The 26,923-nt window shown below is 48.0% G+C and overlaps 1 protein-coding gene and 1 long non-coding RNA gene across 3 annotated transcripts in view; one reads left to right on the forward strand and one right to left on the reverse strand.

Annotated features, from left to right (window-relative positions):
* Positions 1-26,923, forward strand: part of EXT1 (exostosin glycosyltransferase 1) — a 270,793-nt gene that overhangs the window by 240,177 nt on the left and 3,693 nt on the right. The window contains exons 4-9 of the mRNA XM_083516713.1: positions 4,368-4,487; positions 8,435-8,567; positions 11,441-11,559; positions 14,692-14,787; positions 18,474-18,563; positions 24,986-25,146. Of these exons, the coding sequence (XP_083372839.1) occupies positions 4,368-4,487; positions 8,435-8,567; positions 11,441-11,559; positions 14,692-14,787; positions 18,474-18,563; positions 24,986-25,146 (719 nt within the window). The remainder of the gene's footprint in view (positions 1-4,367; positions 4,488-8,434; positions 8,568-11,440; positions 11,560-14,691; positions 14,788-18,473; positions 18,564-24,985; positions 25,147-26,923) is intronic.
* Positions 7,799-11,433, reverse strand: LOC310713241. Of its 2 annotated transcripts, XR_014529132.1 has the most exons (3): positions 9,228-11,433; positions 8,346-8,424; positions 7,799-8,254 (listed from the first exon to the last, which is right to left on the reverse strand). It is a non-coding gene; the product is annotated as an uncharacterized lncRNA (long non-coding RNA). The 2 variants fall into 2 exon arrangements; XR_014529133.1 differs by having other exon boundaries at positions 7,799-8,424.

Genomic DNA, 26,923 nt, shown 5'->3' on the forward strand with positions numbered 1-26,923 from the left:
TAAAGGAGCAAAGTGGGAGAGGAGAGGAGCCTTCTCCCCTTATACCCCTCTTCTGCATTATTAGCAGCATCCTTCTCCACACACCCCACGCATGCTCCTTGTCCCTTGAGTGCTTTTCCTTCCCTCCCCACTTAAAACGTGGTTACAAAGCACGGATCCACATGGATCCTCAGGATTTTTGCACTAGGTCACCCCAAATTCACCATCAGATCACATAGCATGTCCATGGCTACATCTTGCACCAAAAAAATCATGCACCCACTGTTGACTGGGGCCACAGTGGTGCAAAAACATGGTTACAAAGCATGGATCCACATGGATCCTCAGGATTTTTGCCTTGGGCTACTCCAAACTCACCGTCAGATCACATGTCTGTGGCCACAGCATGAACCACAAAAATCATACATCCACTGTTTCATTTAGAATTTTTTTTTCTTGTTTTCCTCCTCTAAAAACTACGTGCGTGTTATGGTCAGGTGCGTGTTATAGAGCGAAAAATACGGTATATCTGGCTGTTCTCCTCCTCCTGGCCATATCTTCAGTGATGGCTCTACCGCAGGGATGGGGAAACTGTGGACCTCCAAATGTTGGACTTCAACTCCCATCAGCCTCAGCCAGACAGCCAATCTTCAGGGATGCTGGGCGTTGCGTGACGAGGACCCCCAAGACACCCCTGAATAAAAACACGTTCACACATCATTTTTGTTTTGGTTTTTGGCATAACTTTGGCCACAACTTTATTGAATTACAGTAAGTGAGTGGTTGCTTATGCATTGGTTAGCGACTATCGGTCCCCACTTGGAGGTAGGAACAGAACTGACAACCGCACCCATGAGGAAGTCAGTAGGGGTAAACAATTTTGGGGAGAGAAAAAGCTGGGCACCAGGCTCTCCCCTCTCCCCAAGGGCTCCCTGGGGTTCTTGCATGGCCCTAGCCCTTTGCCAGGGATACGGACAAAATCATGGCGAGCCCTTGGATTCCTTTAATGGAATACCCTTGCAGCAGCAGCATTGGAGAGGCAGGCACAGCCACATCCCCTCCACCAACCCAAAAATTAACCAATGCCTAACTGCAACCTTACAAGTTGTGACGATTTGCTACGAAGTAGGCAAAACCCAAATGGCACCAGCCAATCAGCCAAATGGTAAAATTCCTACCAGGCCCCTGCTCCAAAGCAAATGACCCCATGACAGGCATAGCAAGATCAGCACAAACAAATCTTAAATAAAGGGAGGGTGGGCGGGTAATCCGATGTGCACAGTGAAAAGAAGAAGCTCAACGCTGCACACAGGGACCTATATAGCACCCCCATCAATCAAATAAAATTGCAACAATCAATTTCCCCCAGCAACATTGGAGGTGCCCAATCAAATCCGTGGCCATCCAAACTAACCCGCCCAGCAACAGGGGATGTCATGGTTGCTCCCACCGCAACACGGGCTCTCCATGAAGGAGAACCCACTTTGTAGTTCAACAACCTATCCCATTGTCTTGGGACCTTTTGTTTCACAGCTGACATTCATTATGGGCTTAATGTTTTGCTGAAGCAATCTCAGGAAAGTTGGGCATTTCAAACTGAGCTGCTTTTAAGTTGAACTTGATGCCAAGTCTATATGAAATTTGTGCTTGACATAAGGAGATCCTTGCCACCAAGCTGTTCCCCCTGCCCCTCCCAAGAGGCTATGCAGAGAACAGATGTATTCTAATTAAGAATATTTTATTGGGAAATGGATTTTCCCCAACCCCCTCCGATAAGTGAGAAGGGTGTGCGTGAGTGAGAAAGCATTCGCTGTGTGTAATCTAATATCTAAGAGGAAAATGCAGAGCAGCACAAATCAAAAGCAAACATAGGTGCTTGCCTTGTGCATAATTAGTCCGGAAAGAATATATGAAAAAATATATGAATATTTGAAAGGCTTAGAGGGAACGGAGCCCTCTAATGAGAAAACACTATGCTCCAAACAAAAGGAAGGATTTATTTCTGCACACACACCCCTTCAGATAAGCTTACCTAAATAAACAGCAGAAAGTGAAGAACAGAAAAGTACCTGGGTGCATTTATTTTGCTGTGTCCGCACATGTTCCTTGAATGAGTCTGCAAGGTGCCTGAAGGCCATGAGTTGGGCAAACCTCAATCTTGCATGGTCTATTTCTTTCTTTCCCCCCTTGTTTGTTTGTGGAATGCGAATCCCTGCGGTCCAGCAATGAGTGTAGGAATTAGAAAGCAAGAACGCACACTCGGGAAGGTATTAAAGCATAACTCAGCTGGGTTAACTGGTCCCAAGTAGGTACTCCTGCTTTTAAGAACACAATCCAGCCTGGCTGGATATAGATTGAAGTCTAGTTAGTCCTGTGTTCTTTGCATGGATGCTTGGAAACAGCAGGCATTAGGTGGTACCCTGGAAATCTAGTATCAATGGCCACTAGCCGCAATGGCTAAGTTCAACCACCACTATCAGTGTGACTCTGAACAAGTTTCTATGAGTCATAGGTGGGCAGAGTGTTGCGTTCATGTCCGCTTGCAGGATTCCCACAGGCGTCTGGTGGGCCACTGTGAGAGCAGAACGTTGGAGAAGATGCCCCATTGTCCTAAATTGACAGGCTCATGCTATGATCTAGTTTTTGGCCACATGTGATCTAGTCCCCATGGGTAGCCAATGCGGTGCTTTCCGGATATTGCTAGACTGCAGCACCCATAGTCCCAGCTGGCAGGGCTGACGAGAGCTGGAGTCCAGGAATATCTGGAGGTTAAAGGTAAAGGACCCCTGGACAGTTAAGTCCAGTCAAAGGCGACTATGGGGTGCGGCGCTCATCTCGCTTTTCAGGCTGAGGGAGCCGACATTTGTCCACAGATAGCTTTCCAGATCATGTAGCCAGCATGACTAAACCGCTTCTGGCGCAACGGAACACCAGAGTGCATGGAAACGCAGTTCACCTTCCTGCCACAGTGGTACCTATTTATCTACTTGCACTAGTGTGTGTTCGAACTTCTAGGTTGGCAGGAGCTGGGACAGAGGAAAGGGAGCTCACCTGTCAGAGAAGTTCCTTCACTGACATCACCCCATTGTGGGGATTCAAACTGCCGGCCTTCTGATCGGCAAGCCCAAGATGCTCAGTGGTTTAGACCACAGTGCCACCCGTATCCCATCTTGACAACCCCTTAGCCTAGTTAAACCACTTTCCCTAAGGGTGGCCATGGTGAACTGGGAACGAAGCACATTGAGCTAGTTTATATATTGACAGTACAGGACCGTATCTTTTTTAAAAACAAAATTTTGTTGGTTTTGAAATAAATACAACAACCATTAAACAAGTATATAGCAGTACAACTAATGGTGTTTGTTTTACCCCTTGTCTTTAGACATACACTTAACACAGTCAACATTCAGACATAACGTAACCTCTCCATTGAGAATATTGAGTGGTTGGTATAAGGAGGTCTTGATTTTGGTCATTAACATAAAAGAAAGGGGTCCAATAGAAGGTGTCTCTATTTATTATTATGTCTTTAATGGCCCTCTTGTGTCTGGTGAGATGCTCAGATATTGCTGTATCCCAGATATTATTTCCCCATATGACTAGGGGTATTTCATTCTGGTTCTTCCTTTTCTGGGCTATCGTTAATCGTGCCACAGTCAGTAAGAAGCCTACTATTCATTGTGGCAGAGCGTGGAGCCCAAGTCTATGTCCAAAGATCGTAGGGCTAAGGCAGGATTTGGAGAAAGCGGTTGGCCTGTAATTGGACCATATCTGAGGGGTCATATCTGTCAGGTCATACAGCCTCCGTTGGGGTTGCTTGTCTAGTTAAGCCAGCTTCCTACTACTGAGAAGAAGGGGGAAATGGGAAAGGAACTGGACCTTTCTGATTTTGAAAGATTATAGGGCACCCACACTGAGGGCACTGGAACCCCAAAATAAGAATAACAACTACAGGGCATTGATGCTAAATTCTCACAACTATTTTAAAGGGAAAGAGTAGCAGCGCGCTGTTAACTTGGTAAAAGAGATCTCCCTGGCAGGGTAAGGTTGCGAACCGATCTTCTTCTGGAAAAGTCTCTGATTTTGCAAACTCTCAGAAGTGTGGGAAGCACAGCCTGTCCAGTCGGAAGTGGGGCAGAGAGACAGCAGCACAAACGAGCAGCCTGTATAATTCAATTTCCAATTACTGCTATCACGGCTGCTGCTGTTGTCTGACAGTGTGGATTGTGTGCTTCAAATGGGAGCCAAATGCACTATGCGCTGATCTATAAAACCTAAACTGATTGTGCCGTAAACGGATCATCTGGAAAGGCCCCCAGAAGTGCCTTAATGTTCTCGGGTTGCAATGTTTTCTACACTGTCTGATTTGTTTCAACGTTGTATTACAGATCCCTTCTACAATCAGGTCTATCCATCAGGATAAAATCCTAGCACTTAGACAGCAGACACAGTTCTTGTGGGAGGCTTATTTTTCTTCGGTTGAGAAGATTGTATTGACCACGCTAGAGGTGAGTAACTGTTCTCAGATATTAGTTGAGGCGTTGGCGGTCTCAGTGCCCAGGCTTTGTCTGACCTTGGCTCTTGAGGGGGGAGACAGTGGGTCGCTCGGGAGGGGGTTGTGTGCACATGTGAGGAATGGGGCAGAGGAAAGACCTTCACCGTCTCTATAACTTTTCTCCCCTGAGGAAATAACGTTTCTTTGTTACTGGGCCTGGTGTAAGAAAAAATGACACCATGACAAATGAGAAGCCATTCCACTTCCAGGGAAAAGTTGCCTCGTGCAGACTAGTGGCTTCTTGGGGGCATTGCGGTGGGTAAATCAGTATTCTTGTCATGCCTGCTGAATGAGGTCTTTTAGGAAACCTTTCTGGATAAATCGCTTTTCTGAAGAAGTAGAATTGCAAAGCCCTCTCTTCTAATGGCAGGCTTTTGTGCCCCCAAGACATTTTGATGGCCTTTTGACTGGTCTGCCTGGGGTGTTGTGGGGTGAGGCGCTTAGTAGGACATAGAGTAGATTCAAGAGGAAGATGACAGAAAACTAACAAGGAACTCTGATGGGAAACGAAACGAGTCTGCCACATTTTCAAAAGGATTTTTGTAGAGCTGTGGGTGCATGTTACAAACCCTCACACGCACACATTTCTCTCTCTCTCTGGGACTAAGATGTGATGCTAAAAGTGATTTAGTATTATCAGCACTAGTAATTTCAATTTCTGTTACTCCACAGCTGATGGGGAATGTTATTATCCTAGTTTGTCGCAAACCATGGTTTGCTGTTTTGTCCAAACCCTGCTAACCATGGCTTGCAGAAGCCCCCATCGAACTACGATTTGGGGCCCTGTTCTTCTAAGCAATTTGGGTTTGGCTCAGACATAATGACAAAGTCTAGGCTGCTGCAAACCAGAAATGGTTTGCACATGCAAGGCAAGGAAGGAGTGTGTGTAAGCCCAAGGCCGCTCGCTCATAACATCAAACCATGGTTAATGCTGATCAGATTTCCTCATCAACTACGATTTGCAACCACACTTCAAACCATGTTTTCAAGTGCTGGTCTATGAGGAAACCATGGCTGGCACATGTTAACTTTTGATGGTGGTTAGCACTGCCCTGAGGAAAAAAAGAGAGGAGTGCAGACTTTCTCTCCGTTTCCAAACCATGGTTTGCAAGGGGCCGTCATTATATCTGCATTTAGCCCTTCTCTAGTGCGCGCACGCGCACCCCCCCTTAAGTCTCATTCAGTTATGCTAACTCAGTTGCAGCCAACATGGTTCTCTCCAGATGTTGATGGACTCCAACTCCCATCAGCCTCTGCCAGCATGGCCAGTGAGTAGGGATGGTGGGTGTTGTAGTCCAGTAACTTCTGATGGGCACCTCATTGGCTACCCGTGGACTAGATGAAATGTGAAGCTTATCTAATGCAACACACTTTCTTTTGGTGAGAAGTTCCCATGTGAAGCCCATATTGGATTTGCCCCCCCCCCCCTTGAATGAGAGTTGACTTGAATTAGCAGAAGTGTGTGTGTGTGTGTGTGTGTGTGTGTGTGTGTGTGTGTGTCTCCAATAAAAGTGGAATTGTGGCAAGCCTACACACTAATGTTAGAAACAGAAAAAACATCTTTTTAGATTTAATTTTCAGCAGGGATTTCTTTAATGCCATTATCTTTTACAAGGCAAAATCCAAAGATGGTATTTAGCAACATGTGCGCACCAATTTTCCCTGTGCTTTTTATTGTTAATGGAGGAGCTGTAAATTTGTTCCCTTTTTGTCCTTTCCTGTATCCTTTCTTACAGATTCCCCCCCCTGCCTCCATCCTCCCCCCTGGTCTGTTTCAGCTCTGCAGACGGTTAAGTGTTGTTTTCATGGCCAGAAATAGCCATCTGTTAAATTGGGTAAAGTCCTTTTAGGTCAGGACCTTGGCCCGCAAAATAACGGGATCTGTAAGCAGCAAAAGCACATCTGAACAAAGGCATCGGATGCCTGCTTCAAAAACTGAACCTGGCTGAGTTGCAAGGAAAAAAAGCATTGTCCTGAATCTCAACAGTGAAACAGTATTGTGTGTGAACCGTGCAGTTTAACTAGAGAAGTGCCCTTTCTGCACTGTCACAAGAAAGCCAAACTTGCCATTCCTGCTGCAGTTTTATTGGTTGTTTCTTCTGAATGGGCAACAGCAAGAATAACAGAGACCAGGAAATGGAAGGGACCCTGAGGGTCATCTAGTCCAACCCCCCTACAACGCAGGAATATGCAGCTGTCCCACATGGGGATTGAGCCCTTCAGCCTTGGCATTATTAGCACCACGCTCAACTGAGCTATCCAGGCATATTTATCTTATTTATTTCTTCCATTTGCATGCCAGCCTTCATCCATAGATCTCAGTTCACAACATAAAATTACAATATTAAAAAAACCCCACAGAATAAGAACAGTGGAAAACCAAGAATCCCCCGCCCCACAACACGTTTAAAAAGGCATGGGATGTCAATCAGCCAAATGCCTGGTTTAAGAGGAACGTTTTCAGGCCTGGCCCCTAAAAATGCACAATGAAGGTGCCAGGTGAGCCTCCCTGGGGAGAGCATTCTACAAATGAGGGGCCACCACAGAAAAGGCCCCTTCTTGTGTTGCCCCTCTCCGGACCTCGCACACAAAGAAGGGCCTCATAGGATGAACACAGAGTCTGGGATGGTTCATATGGAGAAGAACGGTCCTTGAGGTATTGCAGTCCTAGGCCGTTTAAAGGTCAAATCCAGCACTTTGAATTGAGGCCAGAAACTAATTGGCAGCCAGTGCAGTTGGGTCACTTAGCAGCTCAGACTGTCAGGCCCACCTCATTCAGTATTTCCTATACTAGGAGTGGGGTCTACAGATGTTGTTGGACTCCATTTCCCATCAGCCTCAGGCCAGCATGGCTAACGGTCAAGGATGATGGGTTCTGGAGTCCAACAACATTTGGACTTGGTCACAGGTTCTCTACACTGACTAGCAGTTTTCCCGAGTTTCAGACTGTCCCAGTTTTTGTCCCTGGAGAAGCCACAGACCAAGCCTAGATCATTCTCCTACATTTGAAGTGTGTGCTCTGTCACTGAGCTGTGAGCACTGGTCCCCTCCTTGTGGAATTTCCTTCAGACCTTATTTTCATTAGACCTTTTGGAATATTCTTATTTGTTTATTGCGGCTTCGCTTAACACTGGCCATGCTGGCTGGAATTGATGGAGGTTGTGGGGGCGATACCCAACGTTGGGCCTTGCTTTTATAAGACGGGAGCTGATCTCCTCAGCATCCTGCTTTTTTGCACCCATACAAAATCAGCTGTTTTCCCCCCCAGGCTTGCACAGAATTGGAGCAGAACCAAATAAATGTTACTGCACCTTTGGTTTTTCCTTGGGCCGAAGCCACGGGGCTATCATTACATTCTGCTCCATGCAATTTGTGTTTCCGGCACCATATTTTTGTGTGTGTTTGCGTGGGGAGGGGGAGAAGGGGAAGGAGGCGAAGGTAACAATCATCGTTATTCCGGGAAGGTACCACCCTGTCTAAATCTACCGCCAGACTAATTATCTTATGCAGGACATTGATGGCAAAATTGTAGCATGGATTTATCAGCCTCGCAAGCTGACATGCCATTTTAAAGAGCGAAAATATTTTGACTCCGGCTTGCAGCATCTAATAAGTTCGCTCTGTTGCCACGGTTTCTGCGGCGCCTAATGAGGTAGTTTGAATACCATTATGCGAGGCTTCTAACCCGCAGGAATGCGCACGGGTCCAGCATCGTCTGGGCTGCTTGGGAGAAAAGAGAAATAGATTAAACAGGAATGCTAAACAACCGGCCTCTTGCTGGCTTTCTGCAGAAAAGTGTGCTGATTGCTACCTTCGGCAAGCGACGACACCTCTCCCTTTTCTCATTCGGACCTTCTTAAGAGTCGCTCCTTTTCCCCTTTCTTTTTTCTCTTTTAACAGATTATTCAAGACAGAATATTTAAGCACATATCACGTAACAGCTTAATATGGAACAAGCACCCCGGAGGGTTATTTGTACTGCCACAGTATTCATCATATCTGGGAGATTTTCCTTACTATTATGCTAATCTAGGTAAGTGATTCTCGGTGGATGGCCTTCCCTATACGGAGGCTGGATCTCATGGCGCGTCACAAAGGGGGTACGGGCTTTTCAGAAAACCTGGGTGCAGGGCTGTCTTAAGCATATGTGGCACTGGGGTGCAATGATCTACCCAGCGTGCGTGCCCCCCCCCCAGGTCGCCCAGTCGCAGGAGGGCGGAGCCAGCCGGCCGTCTGCCTCAGCGTCTCGCTGGCTCGGTCACCCCCGAACTCATGGCACAGAGCCGCCCGCAAAAGACTCTGCCATGGCTCTCTGACCTACAGGCGGGCTCTTCCCCGGACTCAACTCTCGGGCCCCGGACTCTTGGCCTGGCGCCCTGAGAGTCCAGCGCCCAGGTGCCCTGTACCCCTAGCGCCTATGGATAAGACTGGGTGCACAAATCAGGAACCAGCCTTGTGGCACGCCCTCCCCTCCCTTTCTAGAGTGAGTCTCCCCAGTTCTTCCCCTTCTCAGCATTAACCCCTGTTAGCTTGCCCTCAAACAGGGCCACTCAAGGGTTGCTGTCAAACACTTGAAGAAGCTAACTGGGGTGTCTGAAATTTCAGTTGGAAGGAACATCTCAATTTTAGCAAACCCTTCGCCCTGGCAGTCACTTCCCCAAGCACCCCCCCCCAAAAAAAACACCTCTGTTACCTTGCAAAAGAGGGAGGGGGTAGTAAATGGCATGGGGTCTTCATTCCAAAGAGAAGACTGGTTCTGTGGCAGAGCAGGCAGTGAGTCCCACTAGCTTCAAGGTCACTTCAAGCACATTTTAAGCTCTTGTCTCCTGAATTCTCCCAGCTCCCTGTGAAGCGATGCAAACCGTATTTCTCTTGTGAACTAGAAAGATCAGAAGGGAAGTTTTGAGGCGCTTCTACGAGCCGTTGTGATGAGAGGATCTGCTGTGTTTTTAAGCTGTAGTGTTTCTATAAATGCCACATGTATTGCAAAGACATGTTTAGTACCAGTGGAGGGAAATCAATCTGAAGGAAGGAAGGAAGGAAGGAAGGAAGGAAGGAAGGAAGGAAGGAAGGAAGGAAGGATATTTTCCTATTTGTCTGACTTCTAATTTACCAGCTATGTTACCAGCAAAGAGCCATGGTTGTTTCTGTATGAAGCCATTGCGTTGCCAGTTCTCATGCGCAAATTCTGTGGAGTCGCCAATTGGTCAACAAGTGTGGCATCTTACACGCCACAGAAGGAGTGCTGTGCAGATATGATTATGGTGATTAGGATGGTTAAAATGTGCTCACATCTCCCTCTGCTTGCATCAGCTGACACCTGTCCACCTATATAACGGACCCCTGATATTTCCACCTCTTGATCTTACTTCATTTCACCACAGGGTTGTTGTTCCCTATATCATCAGTGCCCCCCCCCCCCCCACTATTGGTTGTGGTTGGAGCAGAATTTGGATCTCAAGGAAAGCAGTGGGAGAGAATAGCTTCGCCGGCTCTTAGTGTGGTGGGGAGGTTGAGCCACGCATCATAGCTGCCCTGGTACAGGTCATGCAAGATGGGTGCTAGAAATCCTTCGTGTTGAGGACGTGCTCCCCACGTACCTGTAGAGAGACTTCCTAGTTTACGAAATCAATAGGCAAACTTTCTAAGCTTATGAAATCCAATCTAATCGTAAGGACTTGTCTTGCAATGTAAGCTGCAGTTACGCACCTGTGTCAGCAGTTCCTAAGTTGACGAGAGAAGCTGATTCAAAAGAAGCCCTCCATGCGTAAAAGCCAACAGGTGGGGGGGGGTGTCAGCAAACGACTAAAAGGGACTTTCGGTTTATTATTTGTTCATAACTTCAGACTTAATCATTAGCAGTTCAAAGCTGTGCACGTGAAAATTAACCGTTCAGCAATAAAATCATCATAATCATAAAACCCAACGGAACCCTGAACACTGCCTTCAAAGAAAGTCTTTGTCTGGTGCCTGAATTTCAGCAAGGAGGGTGCCTCTCTAATCTCAGTTGGGAGGCAGTTTCACAGGCTTGGGACATGTGGCTTGTGGCCGTTACAAGACATGCCTCTGAGCCATCGGGGACCCCCAACAGGAGTCAAGCAGGGAGATAAGGATTGGGGCCCTGATAAGGGCCTTGTAAATTCACACCAAAGCCTTGCACTTGGCTGGGTAACAAATGGGCAGGCCTAGCAGCTATGGGGCAAGTTTGACCCATGACCCACCAAGCCAAGTATTGTTGACTTAGACTGGCAGTGGCTGCCCAAGATCTCACAAGGACTGCCTTCCCATCTCTGGTCCTTTTAGCTAGCTGTGTCAAGAGACTGAACCTGGGACTGTCCATGTGCAGAGCCACTGAGCTGTGGCTCCCCTCCTGCTCATGAAGTGGGACCTTCTGTCCATCAGGCCTCTCTCCAGCTGATCAGCCAACACCAGTCTTCCTCACAGCCCTGGTACCCTCCAGCTATTTTGGGCCACAGCGTCTATCAGGGTCAGCCAATGCAGCCATGTTGGGGAAGCTGGAAGATGCCAAGTTGGAGAAGGGTGGCCTACATGGTCTGATCCTCTGGGTGGCCTTAGGCCAGACCCTGGGCTGGCCTTCCTTACAGGGTTGTTGTGCGGAATTAAACAAGGAGCCATGCCTTCCACTTTGAGCTGCTTGGATTAAAAAAATGGGATAGAATTGCAATAGATAAAATCCATAAAAGCCCGGGGCAGGGAGTGAAACAAATAGCTCTTGATCCCTCCAGCCTGCACACGGGTGGGGAAGTCAACAAATTTCATTTTGTTTCAGATGACAGCAATTCTTTACTGCTCAGATTGTCGCCCTTTACATAACAATATTGATTTGTCGCCCTTTGCTTAACAACATGTATTTATATATATTTTTACTGCTGGCTTCCTTTCCAGGCGTCAAGCCCCCATCCAAATTCACCGCCGTTATCCATGCAGTTACTCCTTTAGTTTCTCAGTCTCAACCTGTGCTGAAACTCCTGGTTGCTGTAGCCAAATCCCAGTACTGTTCCCAGGTAAGGAATTATACTTGGCCTCTAGGCGATCCACCATTGAGCCGTGTCTCTGGGATGACTTCAAAAGAAAGGGTCCTCTTTGACGTGCCTCTTGATTGATAGATGTCAATGTGCTTTTCTAATGCAGGGCTTTGGCAAATTCAACAGAGTTTAAAGAGATGTAAATAGCTTTTGTTTTGGGTGAAGATAGCGCCGAGTCAGACAGTTGGTCCATCTCACTCTGCCTGCCAGAGCCTGGAGGCCTCCAGAGGTTGCTGCACTGCAATTAGAGCATGAGACTCTTAATCTCAGGGTTGTGGGTTTGGGCAAAAGATTCCTGCATTGCAGGGGGTCAGACTAGATGATTCCCGGGTCCCCTTCCCAGTCAACAGTTCTGTGATTCTAATTACCAGCTCCAGCCAGGAATGCCAGCAGTCAGAGGTGATGCCAACGTCTGAGGCCGATCTAGTCAATAACTCTGCTCGTGACTAGCCATGACTTTCTGGGGACTCAGACAAGTGTCTTTCTGGTAGCTGAGATCCTATGGAGTTTCCAGGGATTGCTCTGCTCCTGAGCTACTGTCTCTTCACCCTTACTGAAATATCAGCCAGGAAGTTTTGATTCAGTGCGAACTGTGTCAAAATGGAAAAATATGGTTGTGCAGGAGGCCTCATTGGAGAGTTGTGGCCAACAGCACATGTCCCACAAGACCTTTATCCTCCCAAAGGTATGCTAGTTGGTTTTGCATCCTTGCCTAAGGTCCAGTCCCAGAGGATATACCGTATTTTTCGCTCTATTGGACGCACCGGACCACAGGACGCACCTAGTTTTTAGAGGGGAAAATCAAGGAAAAAAATATTATCCCCCCACAGCCCCCAAAGAGCAATGGACAGGCTTCATGGGGCTGCGGGGGAAGCCCGGGTTTCCCCCCCCCCCAGCCCCAAGGAGCAAAGAAGCCAAGACAGCGAGTGGGATCCATAGCCGCACAACCTCCAGCCAGGAGCTAAACCTCTCCAGCGTGGCTAAAGAAGAAGACAAGGCAGCAAGCACGATCCATCCCGCTCGCTGCCTTGGCTTCCTCTTTAGCCTTGCGCAGCATCTTTAGCTTTGCGCAACGGGATGGATCGCGCCCACTGTCCACCGGGGCTGGACTAGATGACTCCTGGGGTTCTCTTTCAACATTGCAATTCTATGACCTCGGAAGGTGTTGGGGGTCTCCACCACTGGAGGGTTTTAAGCAACGGTTGGGGGACCATCTGCCTGGCGTTCTTTAGCTGTGATTCCTACATTGTGAGGGGGGTTGGGCTAGATGACCCTCGGGTGGACCTCCCAACTCTATACAGTCCTACAGTTCAGCGGCAGGAGATCCAAGCCACTTCACACAATGCCCACTCCCAATTTTCATCAGAGAGACATGTGGCTTCAGTGTCTAGGTAGGTACCCCCCTACCTGCCACACTTCCCCCACCCCACTTAAGCTGAGGGAATTCCTGCCCAGAGAAGCTCCCAGGTGAGGCAAGGGTTAAGATCTACCTCTGGTGGGTTGCGCTCGCTGCCCTGGCTTCCTCTTTAGCCTTGCGCAGCCTCGCACGGCTGGAGAGGTTGCGCAAGGCTTTTCTAGAGGAGGGAGAAGGGACTGACTGGCGGTGTCAGTCCCTTCTCCCTCCTGGGGAAAAGCCTGCCAGAGCCGCGCGAAGCTTGTGTGGGGCTCTTGGGGGCTTTTCCTGCCTGCCTCCCCCCTGCATTCACTCCATAGGACGCACAGACTTTCCCCCTTAGTTTTTATGACGGAAAATGTGCGTCCTATGGTGCGAAAAGTACGGTATTTTAGTTTAATTTACTGCCTCCTGAGACATTTATTGTCAGGCTAGCAGCCTTCCATGCTTTAAAACTGAGATGGAGAACCTGTGGCCCTTTCAGGTGCTGAAGAACTACAACTCCCATTATCACTGATCATGTACCAGGGCTGATAGGGTCTAAAGCCCAATTTCCAGAAGGCCACCGGCCGGCCAGCCCTGCTTTAAAATAACAAAATGCAGAATTCTGCACCCAGGCAATTTACCGTATTTTTCGCCCCATAGGACGCACTTTTCCCCCTCCAAAAATGAAGGGGAAATGTGCCTGCGTCCTATGGGGCGAATGCAGGCTTTCGCTGAAGCCTGGAGAGCGAGAGGGGTCGGTGCGCACCGGCTCCAAGGGTTGCACAGAGCTGCCTGCAGTCCTGGGACCAGCGCAGCTCTGCCTTCCCACTGTTCCCCGACCTGGTTCTTCCAGCCCCGCACCTGGGGGGGGGGGAATAAAAATTTGTTTCTTTATTTCCCCCCAAAAAAACTAGGTGCGTCCTATGGGCCGGAGCATCCTATGGGGCGCAAAATACGGTAATATCCGGTGTCAAGAGAAGCTGGATTCTGCAACCTGTTCAAACTATGCAAATTAAGGCACTATTATCTCTTGAATAACTCTGCAGCTGTTACCATTCTGAAGGCGCTGTTTTTGCTATGAAATGCATGGAGGACAGACACCCACCCATTACAAATCTTGCTCAGACACCTTCCTGTTTACTGAGATTTCACCAAGACGTCCCCGCTTACTTCCAAGCTTATATGTCCAGTCATAAGGGTTAGAAACCTGCCTTGAAATATACCCCAAAGCAGAGATTCTTAGAAAACTGAATCTAGCTTCCACACATGCTTTGCGACTTCTGGAATCACAGCACACAGGCAACTCTGAAAGCGGAGCCAGGAGCTGGACCCGATCCCCGCCCAGTGCTCACACAGCACGACAGAAGCGGCACAAAACTGCGTATCATACCAGCAGTGTTAAGGAGAGAAGAGTCGCCTCTTTATATAATGGAACATTTTGGCCTTTGGCCACTGCCAAAGTGAGCTGTAAGGATCCTTCCAGATGCGACACAAATTGTTGTTCTGATGGCATCTGTCAAAAGGGTTGAGTCCCGTCCCCCCCCCCCCCTCATTGTCAGGACAGAAAAATGAGTCGTGTACTTTTCTCTCTGGAAAGGAATTGGATTGCACAATTTAATTTAATCTTTTTGGGGAAGCTCAGAATTGAACCGTGTAACTAAGGAGGACGCTTGAGCTTTGTCTTTGGGCTACACAGGCATTCCGCTCAAGGAAGGATGAATTTTCCTTTTCAGATCATTGTCTTATGGAATTGCGATAAACCCCTCCCTGCCAAGCACCGATGGCCTGCCACTGCTGTTCCTGTTATTGTCATTGAAGGAGAGAGCAAGGTAAGTTTGGCCATGCCAAGGTCTCAGTCATGGGGACTAAATAACATTCATTCATTCATTATTCACTCATTCATTAAAAAATAATAATTATATATCGCTATATAGTGGTACCTCGGGTTAAGAACTTAATTCGTTCTGCAGGTCTGTTCTTAACCTGAAACTGTTCATAACCTAAAGCACCACTTTAGCTAATGGGGCCTCCCGCTGCCGCCACACAATTTCTGTTCTCATCCTGAAGCAAAGTTCTTAACCCGAGGTACTATTTCTGGGTTAGCGGAGTCTGTAACCCAAGGTACCACTGTATCCTAAAAATACGTCAGATTACAATAATATTGTCAGGAACTGGACTGAGGAGGAATGGTGGAGACTGCCCCCCGCTGTACTTCCCAGAGAAAAGGGAGACAGTACAGATTTAGAACAGTGGTTTGCAGAAGGTCATAGTTCAGAGCCTGCAGAGGGGAGAAACTGGGAAATTTTGGGAGAGGAGCAGGAAGAAGCAGCAGCACCAGGGTTGAGACAGTTGACAGACTCAGTGTCCTTGGAAAGCGTGCCAGACCCCCCCCACCCCACCCCCCGCTCCAGCTCCCAGCGAGCATTGAGAGTAGGAGAACAAGAAAGCTCAGAGGCAGAAAGCACATATTAGCCAGCGCAGGGATGACGTTTGATAGGAGAGACAGAGGGGGTGGGACTTTACTCAGAGCAATGCCATTATCCAAGAGAGACATCATTTCTACACCTCTCTCTCTCTCTCTGAATATTGAATAAAAGACTTGGTAAGAACTCTTCTTATTTGTCTACTTCTTGGCTGGGAAGTTACAGGGAACCAGGCAGAGGGCCTTCTCAATAGTGGCACCCGCCCTGTGGAATGCCCTCCCACCAGATGTCAAAGAGAAGAACAACTACCAGACTTTTAGAAGACATCCGAAGGCAGCCCTTTTTAGGGACACTTTTAATGTTTGATACATTACTGTATTTTAATATTTTGTTGGAAGCTGCCCAGAGTGGCTGGGGAAACCCAGCCAGATGGGTGCGGTATAAATAATATATTATTATTATTATTATTATTATTATTATTATTATTATTATTATTAGCTGCCCACTGTGGGAGGTACTGAATTCCCTGAAGCCTATAAACACATGAAACCAAAAAGTTTTAAAACAAGTTAAAAGCAAAAAAGAAAATAAAAACAGTGGACTCTTAATTGCTTGCATGGGCCTCATGGAACGGAAAAGTTTTCAGCAAGCTTTGGCACAAAAGCTCCCACTGAATTTCTAGTGGCAGGGTGTTCCACAGGGCAGTGGTGGTGGTTTTCCCACTTTTTAACATAGGAAGCTGCCTCATACCCAGTCCATCTAGCTCAGTAATGTCCACACTGACCAGCAGTGCCCCTCCAGTGTTTCAGACAAGGGACATTTGTAGTCCTACCTGCAGTCCAGTCCAGATTGAACCTGGGACTGTGAGGACGAGGTGCTGGACGCAGTGGCCTTTGACCTGAGCTAGCAGGGCTCTGCTGACATTTTTGCAACTCTAGGGCTTGCCGATATTAAAGATGCCAACCCCTGGAAGCAGCCCTTCCACAGGTAAAAGAGTCCAGGTTCCTGGGATTCTCTTCCCAAACAACCACCAGATAAGTTGGTGTGGTTATGTCTGGCTGAAAGTAGCAGCTTGGGCTGCTCTCCTCTGCACCAGAGAAAGGGCTGTGCGGCGTATTTCCAAACTCGCCACATATTTTTTTTGCGGAGTCTTCTTTTCCATCCACACACAGAAACATGTCCCCCCCCCCCCCATGAACAGCCAGTGATATAAATGCTAAACTGGAGGAAGGGAAAGAGTCTAATCTTGGTTTGACTGACATGGAACACAGCTTGGAAGGCTTGGGGTTTGGTTTTTATCAGCCGGCTGTCTAGAGCAGAACGAATTTTCACTCTGAAGTTTTCCAGGTGCTTTACGGCTGTTTGAAATGTACAGGCCTTGGCTTTACTGGTGTCTCGCCCCCCCTCCCCCCAGTAGATTTGACAAGGGAAAAGTCAGTGCATGGCTAAGCTGCCAGCTAACTAGGTTCCTGACTCTAAACAGTGGCCATGTGAGCAGTACCAGGAGATTTGCTGCAGGGATGAGATAGGAGGCTGTTGCTTGGAGATTGCCCACCTTTTCTGCCATTATTGTTTCTCCTTTTCCTATATCAGAGAGCCCAAGGGAACAAAATGCCCCCTCCAATTCCAAAGCATGTGTAGGAACTTGCCTTGGAGGCATCTTAGAGACAACAAAGAAATCTCGACGTGCGGTCAACAGTGTGCCGTTCACACGCTGGCAGGTTGCTCTGCGCTCCAGAATGAATTCCCAAAGGGGGGGGGGGGATAAAACAAAATGTCTGTGGACTTCAGAATGTATGATCTGAGCCAGGGGCAGGCAACATCCGGCTCCCCCTCCCCATCTGAGATGGTCAGGACTACAGCTCCCATCATCCCTGACTGTTGGCCTTGCTGGCTGGGGCTGATGGGAGTTGGAATCCAACATTTGGCGGATGCAAGGTCGCCTGTCCTTGCTTTCTCAACCTGTGGGTCCCCAGATGTTGTTGAACTACAACTCCCATCACCCTAGGCTAGCAAGGCCAAAGCTCAGGGATGATGGCAGTTGTAGTCCAACAACATCTGGAGACCCACAGGTTGAGAACCACTGCCTAAACCAAGGTTTCTCAAACATGGGTCTCTGGCTGCTTTGGGACTACAACTTCCATCATCCGTTGCTAGCAGGACTGGATGATGGGAATTGTAGTCTGAAAACAGCTGGAGACCCACCTTTGGGAAACCCTGCTCTAAACCAAATTTAGAGCAAGCTTTTAAAGATGTGGGACTGACCCACCTTTAGTCCAAACGTGCATTCGGGGGTCGGCTGCTCAATTTGCCGGCATATACGCATATGGGTGGTAGGTCAGCTTGTGACCTGGCTTAGGTTTGGTTGAAATCCCCACTTGAGTGACTTTCAGCCAGTCGCTGCCTCCTAGTCAACCTTGCAGGGGTAGTTGTGAGGATACAAGTGGGAAGGGCAGCCATAGCCACTGCCTTCAGCTCTTTGTAGCAAATGCATCCATGTCTCTCTCTCTCTCTGCTGCTTCTTTTCATATAGCTACATAATGGATATAAAAATTAAAATAAAGCAACAACCTCCTGGCACGAGAATCTGCAGGGATTTTTACAAGGCCTGTACAATTCACCCCGTACCTCAAATTCATTGCTAGGAACTTGTGTGTCTTATTTTTGAACGAAAGCTGGGAATCAGGGGCTTGTGGTTCATGGGAGAGGGAAACTGCACCCCTTGCTCCCCCCCCCCCACTGCAGACACTTAACACACCTGAGCATCGCACATGACAAAAATCAGGTGGAAGGGAGCAGCCGTGAGCCCCCCGCGGTGCTGCCGTTTCAAAACAAATTGGTGGATAACGTAGCAGCAGAAACAAGCAGCCCGCACGGGAGGAATGTGTAGCAAGCCACCACGAAATTCAATTCTTCTTATCTGACCAGTCATCCTCAAATCTTCCCCGGACCTTTCTGTTCAATGGGGTCATTTCCTCCATTAATGTGACGGCGGAGAGTTAACTCTTCCAATTTGGGTCTGAAAGGGGTGCTGCCCTTGGCAGGGCGAGTCTCACGAGCTGAGCGCTGACCCTCTTTATCCCCCTCCGCAGGTGATGAGCAGCCGCTTCCTGCCCTACGAGAACATTGTCACGGATGCTGTTCTAAGCCTCGATGAGGATACGGTGCTTTCAACCACTGAGGTGAGACCTCTTCCCATCCAAGTCTGCTGCTGGCTTGCTTTCGCCCTCTGCTCTTCGCAGTTTTTGTGCTGACTGCGTAGGCGAGGATTGCATGATCGGCCGTCTCTGACGTTAGAAATATAGGAAGCTGGCTTTGCACTGAGCCAGACCATGGTGGTCCACCTATTTCAATGCTGTCTACACTGTCCGGAAGCAGCTGTCCAGGATTTCAAGCAAAAGCTTTTCCCATGCCTACCTGGAGCTGCCAGAGTTTGCACCTGGGACCTACTTTCCTTTTAAAAAATATTTTTTATTAAAGGGTTTCTTGTGCTACGAGACAGACAAATAAGCAGAGAAAAGTACAATTTGGGGGGAAAGAAAGGGGGGAGACAGTGTAATGGGGATGTTGTACAGTGGTACCTCTGGTTGCGAACAGGATCCGTTCCAGAGGCCCATTCGCAACATGAAAAGCCTGCAACCTGATGCGCCGTATCTGCGCAGGTGCGTGGTGCGATTTGGCGCTTCTGCGGATGCATGAAGCATGATTTAGTGCTTCTGCGCAGGTGTGAGCCGCGAAACCCGGAAGTAATCCTTTCCGGTACTTCCAGGTTGCTGCAGGACGCAACCTGAAAAAATATAACATGAAGCAAACATAACATGAGGTATGACTGTATAGGAATTGTGTCCGTATCACAAGGATAGCTCCTTTACACACACACACACACACACACACACAGAGAGAGAGAGAGAGAGAGAGAGATTAGGGCATGGGTCGGCAAACCAGGGCCTGGGGGCCAGAACAGGCCCAATAGCCTTCTGGATCCAGCCCGCAGACGGTCCGGAAATCACCACATGGATCACCAGCGTGCACGTTTTCCCCCTCTTCCTCACCCGGCGGTGGCGGCAGCAGCGCCTCCTCCCTCCCTCCTCCTGGCTTCTCCCCGCCCTGCCTAGAGGAGGAAGGGGACTAGGCTTTGTTGGTGCCAGCAGCAGCAGCAGCGCTCAAGCAGCTGCCATTTTAAGCAGCCCCTCTCTGGAGCCTTTTGCGCGCTGCTCATCGTCCCTCTGCCGCCAGCCCCTGCCACTCACAAGACACAGGTAAGCAACCACCGGGGCTCGTAGTGCTCTTGAATCATTCTTTCCCCCCAAAAAATATAGTCCAGACCCCCACAAGGTCTGAGGGACAGTTGACCGGCCCCCTGCTGAAAACGTTTGCTGACCCCTGGATTAGGGGGTCCAGAACTTGGTTGGCTGTATTCTGCCAGTTGCAGTAGGGACCTTCTTTCCTGAAGGACAGATGCTCTGCCATTGAGCTTTGGTCTTGGACTATGCCTTCGCTATAGCATTGCAATCGTACCTCGGAAGTCGAGCAGAATCCGTTCAACTTCCAAAACGTTCGGGAACCAAGGCGCGGCTTCCGATTGGCTGCAGGAAGCTCCTGCAGCCAATCGGAAGCCGCGATGGACATTCAGGTTCCAAAGAACGTTCGCAAACCAGAACACTCACTTATGGGTTTGTGGCATTCGGGAGCCAAAACGTTCGTCCCGCAAGGCGTTCGACTTCCGAGGTACGACTGTGTCTATTGATCCAGCTCCGTTCAGTCCCAGCGAACACAATTCCATGGACCTGGTGTGCTGCTTTGCTGCAGTTGTGTCACTCACAGCATCCTGTACTGAACTCAGCTCCTTTCCGTGTCTGTCGGGACGCAGGTTACATTCCACGCTAACAGCAAACATTCAGGTTGCAGCATGGCCCGTTTTCTTAACACAGGCTTTCAGACTGGAGTTAACACTTTCCTTTCCTTTTAAAGAACGGCACATTTTCTCATCCCCAGCCTTATTGCCTCTCCCTCCCTCTCTCTCTCAGAGCAACACTATTGCCTTGTAAAGCAAACGTTTCCACCCAGATGCCTGTGTTTGATTCCTGTGTCTCTGCTTCCCGCATATCAAGAGCTGAGCCCAATCTCTCTTTAAATGAAAGGAGATTCCTTGTATTTGAGAGCTGTTGTGCCCAGAGCAAGATTGTGCTCAAGGAAAAAGACGCACACACACACAGAAAGAGAGAGAGAGAGACTAAAAGCCCGCTGTAGAAAACCAATTTTTACAACTGGGATGAGTATTGATTTCTAGCACCTCTTCCCGCAAAGAGAAGGAGGAGATGGGCGACCGTTTATATAAGACTGCAATATATCGGAAATACATTATTAATGGCAGCTGTGGAAAAGCTTTGGGTCTTTATTGTCCCTTTCGATTTCAGCACTTTTCTTCTTGTTCTCTGTAGCTCCTTCCCCTCTCGCTTAAAGGGACAAATTCCCCCCTGGAATGGTTGGACACTGCTGGCTTGGAGCTGTGTGTTGCTGGGCCTTCAACTCCCATCAGCCTCAGTCAGCTTGGTTAGTAGCCAAGGATGATGGGATTTGGAGTCCAGCCCTATCTAGGCAGCCACAGATTCTCCATTTGAGATGAACGCCTTTCTTGCTTCCAGGGTGGTAGAAGTGCGAGTGCTTGGGTGACCCAGTTCACTTTCTCCTGCATATCTGCGTGAAACTAACGAAGCTCCAGCTTCAGGGCCCTTAATTTTGGAGAGGTGCCAGAAGCAACTTCAGTCCAAATTGCTTTTTAAAAAAATTGGGTCTAGTAGACCCGATTTGAGCGGCACAACTCAAATTAATTAATTTTTCATTGCATATATTTCAACAATCCCAAAGTTTGAGAGTCAGTAGCACAGATGGTGTGGTATAATGGTGTGGTGATCTGCCGTGGAACCACCCCATTGAAGGAAGATTACAGTGGTTACCCAGACTTCATTGCTGGTTGCAAAAAGGTAAAGGGACCCCTGACCATTAGGTCCAGTCGTGACCGACTCTGGGGTTGCGGCGCTCATCTCGCTTTATTGGCCGAAGAAGCTGGCGTACAGCTTCCAGGTCATGTGGCCAGCATGACTAAGCTGCTTCTGGCGAACCAGAGCACCGCACGGAAACACCGTTTACCTTCCCGCTGGAGCGGTACCTATTTATCTACTTGCACTTTGATGTGCTTTCAAACTGCTAGGTTGACAGGAGCTTGTTGCAAAGAGGCCCCCATTTTGGGGAATCCAAAAATACAGGTTTGCCACTGGACTCCATGTAGCTTATGAGTCTAAATCTCCTTTTACAGCAGTGGCCAATCATCATGTTCTGTATGACATGAGTCTCAAACGTGTTGTTGTCGTTGATGAAGCCAGATACTTTGAAGCAACTTATCCCCACCTGGTGCTGCTCAGGTGTTTTTGGGCTACAAATCCATCATCCCTGACTATGAAGTCCAAAACATCTGGAATGCCGCAGGTTACGAAAGGCTGCTTTTAAATTTCTTGAATTCTGTGCCTGGCACGCACGCACGCGCGCGCACACACACACACACACACACACACGAAGGCAAGTAGCCTATTATTGCCCAATTTAACATTTGACAGTAGTCTCCAGTTTGAAACTTGCTTTCAAATTGGAATGATAAAAACCTGGAAGGGGGGGGGGGAGGAAGCCCCAAATGGTTTTGTTCTGTTCTTTCATCTTTTACCGTTAATGAAGGTTTTGCCCTTTTCATTCATAATGAAATGAAATATTAAGCCTTTTCATTCCTCTGGGTGAGAGTCCAAGGTTCCATCTCCCATACTGGGAGGGACATGTGTGTCTTGTAATTAGAAATCTGTGTGGGCTGACCGAGGGAGGGGGGGGAGCAGGTGGAAGAGGTTGGTAGGTGGTAGGTTGTTTTCCTCACCACCCATTCCAGATAATCTGTATTGCATCCGCTTTGGAGGGAAATGATTAAAGTGAGCTGTGAGGCTTGCGTCAATCTTCTGCAATGGGAATTGACAGTCGTTTTTCATGGAAATCCAACTTCCACACTAGCATGCTGCAGTCCAGCAAAATCTCAACTACACCCCTAACCCTAATTTAGCCCCAGTGGGATGCTGGGATTGTAACCACAATTGAGGGAAGAAGCTTCAGAACTGATAAGGGAAAGGATTTGGTGTCGCCCCAGAGGCCAAATTTGGCCTGCCAGACCCTTTCGAACTCTCCCCAAGGCACCGCCACTTCACGCCGATCCTTGCTTCCCACTCCAAATGTTTTTAATTCTGGTCAGAGTGTGTCCTTGGACTCTTAATAGTGCCTCTTGATTCTCTAGATGGTGGCTCAAGTTGCCCCGCCCCCTTTTGCCTCTCTCCCCTCCCACCACTGGCGTGGCTTTGCCCAGGGGGACATTGATCCCTCACGGTGAAAAGTGTTTCCCGACCCAGCTAGAAAATGGACATGGAAGCTGTGGGGTTCTGTTTCCAAGCACAATTCAAAGTGTTGGTGCTGACCTTTAAAGCCCTAAACAGCCTCGTTCCTGTAGACCTGAAGGAGGGTCTCCACCCCCATCGTTCAGCCCGGACACTGAGGTCCAGCGCCGAGGGCCTTCTGGCGGTTCCCTCACTGCGAGAAGTGAGGTGACAGGGAACCAGGCAGAGGGCCTTCTTGGTAGTGGCACCCGCCCTGTGGAACGCCCTCCCATCAGATGTCAAGGAAATAAAACAACTCTCTGACTTTTAGAAGACATCTGAAGGCAGCCCTGTTTAGGGAAGTTTTTAATGTTTGATGTTTTATTGTGTGTGTTTTTATATTCTGTTGGAAGCTACCCAGAATGTCTGGGGAGGCCCGGCCAGATGGGCAGGGTATAAGTAATACATTATTATTATTATTATTATTATTATTATTATTATTATTATTATTATTAGTCAGCTGTTAGCGCAGTGTGGGGCAGCACCAGAGCCAAAAATGGGTGTTCTATCTACATTCCTTTTCTCTTTTTGCCACGTGCTTCGCTGCCAGGGGAGGGACAGGTCGCTGTTGCCAGAGGTCTGAACCCATCACTTTTGAAATCAGGCCATAGCCCACAGGTTGCCCACCTCTGCCCTAGATGGTAGGGAGAATTTGAACACTAGAGGCAGGAGGTTGCGATAGCCCATGACTCGCCCTCAACCGGGATTCATCGTTTAGCATGGGCGCGGCATCCCTTGCCTTTCCCCTCCTGCTTTTTTAAGTCTTTTCAAGGAAACAGATGTCAGATTTTAGAGCAGGCAGCCGTAAGGTGACCTTTGGCTCCTTGACAGGATAGTTTGGATGCGATCAGAGATGCGGCATGAATGCTCCGCCTGAACTGCCTTCCGAATGAAAACACTTAAAAGTTTCGGGACGTGCCTTAAAACTGCATACTTCAGGATGTGTGCCATTCTTCACTTCCCCAAAACAGCTTTCCATTCTAAAGGATCTGATAATAACTGCAGCAAGGAAAGCAAGCCACGCTTACTCCATCTTTTAAAAAGTTTTATTTTCTGTGTCTGGTGCAAACATAGGTCTTTATTTATTGTTGTTTAGTCATTTAGTCGTGTCCAACTCTTCGTGACCCCATGGACCAGAGCTGCCTCCCGCAGTTTGGTCAAACTCATGCTGGTAGCTTCGAGAACACTGTCCAACCATCTCATCCTCTGTCGTCCCCTTCTCCTTGTGCCCTCAGTCTTTCCCAACATCAGGGTCTTTTCCAGGGAGTCTACTCTTCTCATGAGGTGGCCAAAGTATTGGAGCCTCAGCTTCAGGATCTGTCCTTCCAGTGAGCACTCAGGGCTGATTTCCTTCAGAATGGAGAGGTTTGATCTTCTTGCAGTCCATGGGACTCTCAAGAGTCTCCTCCAGCACCATAATTCAAAAGCATCCATTCTTTGGCGATCAGCCTTCTTTAATTTGAAGCATTCATGTTTGTGGTTCAGTGCGCTGAATCTCCCATAATTCACCTCTTCAGCAAGGATGCTGTGAGACCATCATTTCTCATAGGAAGTCGGCCACAGGAGTGCATCATGGTATTTGTAGTCTGACTTTCAGTGTTCACCATCTCCCTTGCTTCCTCGCTGAATCTAACTTAAAGCAGTTTTCAAACCGGGTTGGGGGGGTGAGGATTTCTGGAGCTTACTTTTAGCCGAAAGGAGAGAATAGAAAACTGGCATTTTCAGCAGAAGGAAACGAGAACACTTCGCCACCCCCACCCGAGTCCTTCAATGAAAATGGTTTAAAGCGGTGGCTTTCTTGTTCACACCAGTAAACACGCAATTCCCACACGGCACGCAGATTCTCTACCAGTTGCAAACTTTAGCTTTGCACGAGTCGCGCCTGCAAAATGTTAATGCGATTCTCTGGAGCTCTAGACTCCTGTTAACAGGAAAACATTAAAATGTGCATAATTACAGGGCAAAATGTCAAGCAGTCAGTTTAATTTACTGATGAATACAGAGAATTAATGTTTTGCAACAGTTCCCAAGATTGCAAATTATGAATTAGTGGGAAAGGTAATATTTTGTTTTGCTGACATTTTTGAGGCTGTTTGATTACCGCTTGCCACATATGTTCTGTTTGCTTTCCTTGCCTGCAGGTGGATTTTGCCTTTACAGTTTGGCAGAGTTTCCCAGAGAGGATCGTGGGCTACCCTGCCCGCAGCCATTTTTGGGACAACACTAAGGAACGGTGGGGCTACACATCCAAATGGACTAATGACTATTCCATGGTATTGACTGGAGCTGCTATCTACCACAAGTAAGAATTGGGAGCATCATATCTGTTTGAAACCAGTCTCTGCAAGAGGAGACTTTTTATATATATTTTTTAAAAAGCTTGGGTGCATTCCTGCAATTTGCTTGGAGAAACCCTTGTTTAATCAGGGCTTTGGGAGATGTGTTTAAGACAACACATATTAACCTGATTGCCACACATAATGCCAAAATGGGTGGATGAATGGGCACACATCAAGCGAGTGACACAGGAGAAGAGAATGTGCAGTCCTACATCCTACTCCTGATTCTAACATTCACCCCAAACCCTCCCAATTTAGTGAAAGGTGAGTAGGGGACATGAGGTGCTGTAGAAGTTGCAGGACTCGAACTCCCATCAGCCCCAGCCAGCAAGGCCAAAGATGGGAGTTGTAGTCCAACGAGATGTGGAGGGCCAGAGTTTCGCCATAACTTCCCTGGCCTTCAAGATGCCTCTTATTGCTGCTACAGCTGCCCTGCCCTTCAAGATCTCCACTAAATGCTGCAGCTGGTATCTAAGGATGAATACCTCTGTACATTCTTGTGTGCATCCTACAGTGCCTTGTTTCCCACAATGCACTTCTTCACACCACAAGCACCTACTGGGCCATCGCAAGAAATCAGCCTTGTTTTACCATAAAAATGAGAAGAAATTTGTGGGGTTGGGAGTGGTTTGGGAAGAGTGCCCTCATAAGACCCATTGAAAATCTGGGAGAGCTGGTTATGGTTGGTGGGGGGGAAATAGCCTTTACACGCTCAAGAGATGCTCTGGTTTGTTCACCTGTGCTATTATTGATAGGTAAAGATTGGTATTGAGGTGGAATCGTGATGTAGCTAGGCCCTGAAAATATTTTCTCATCTCTGTCTCTTCCTTTCCTGTTAGCTTGCTGTTGTTTTTAACAGCATTTCTTGTTAAAACACCAAAGGAGATTCTGGAAGGATTAGAGTTCGAGTTTGTTTCATAGATGACTTTAATTCCCACTTTCAGGGTCCGGTAATTATTGTGTTTTTCTGAATCTCTTTGATGTTGCTCGTATTATAGAAGCAGCCTAACTGTTCCCTTTCATGGGCTTCAATAGACTTCAAAAGCGCCCCCAAATTCTTCAAAAGGCCTAAGCTAAAACACTCCTTGGCATCAAGGAAGGACGGACATGTCCCCAGCAAGGCAAGGTTTGAGTTGGCTGACCATCAAAGATGCTAAACTAGCCAGCTTTGTAGGGTGCCAGTATGGTCCTTGTGAATCAGAGTTGTTTGGATATAGTCATCTTTGTTTATTGAGATTGCAAAAGAACAGAGCCACCAAAGGAAGCCTCGTTTTGGTTTTAAACGAGTCGTCATTGTTTTCTGACTTCCCTCGCCTTTGAACAGCCAAGGAAGCCTCCTAGAATCAACCGTTCCTCATGAGGCTTGGTTTCCAGACCCTTGATCATCTTGGTTGCCCTCCTCTGCACACATTCCAGCTTGTCAATATCCTTCTTAAATTGTAGCACCCACAACTGGACACAGGTGTGGTCTGACCAAGGTTCTATTACTTCCCTTGATCTGGGCCCTATACTTCTGTTGATGCAGCCTAGAATAGCATTAACTTTTGCTGCTGCTGCATCACACGGTTGACTCAAGCTAAGCTTCTGGTCTACTAAGACCCATAGATCTTTTTCACATGTACCATCTAGATGTCCCCCATTGTACATTTGTACATCTGGTTCTTCCTGCCCAAGTGCAGAACCTCACATTTGTCCCTATTGAAATTCGTATTGTTCCACTTCTCCAATCTGTTCAGGTCA

This window comes from Podarcis liolepis, assembly GCF_965112155.1.
Source record: "Podarcis liolepis genome assembly, chromosome: 8".
Classification (NCBI taxonomy): domain Eukaryota; kingdom Metazoa; phylum Chordata; class Lepidosauria; order Squamata; family Lacertidae; genus Podarcis; species Podarcis liolepis.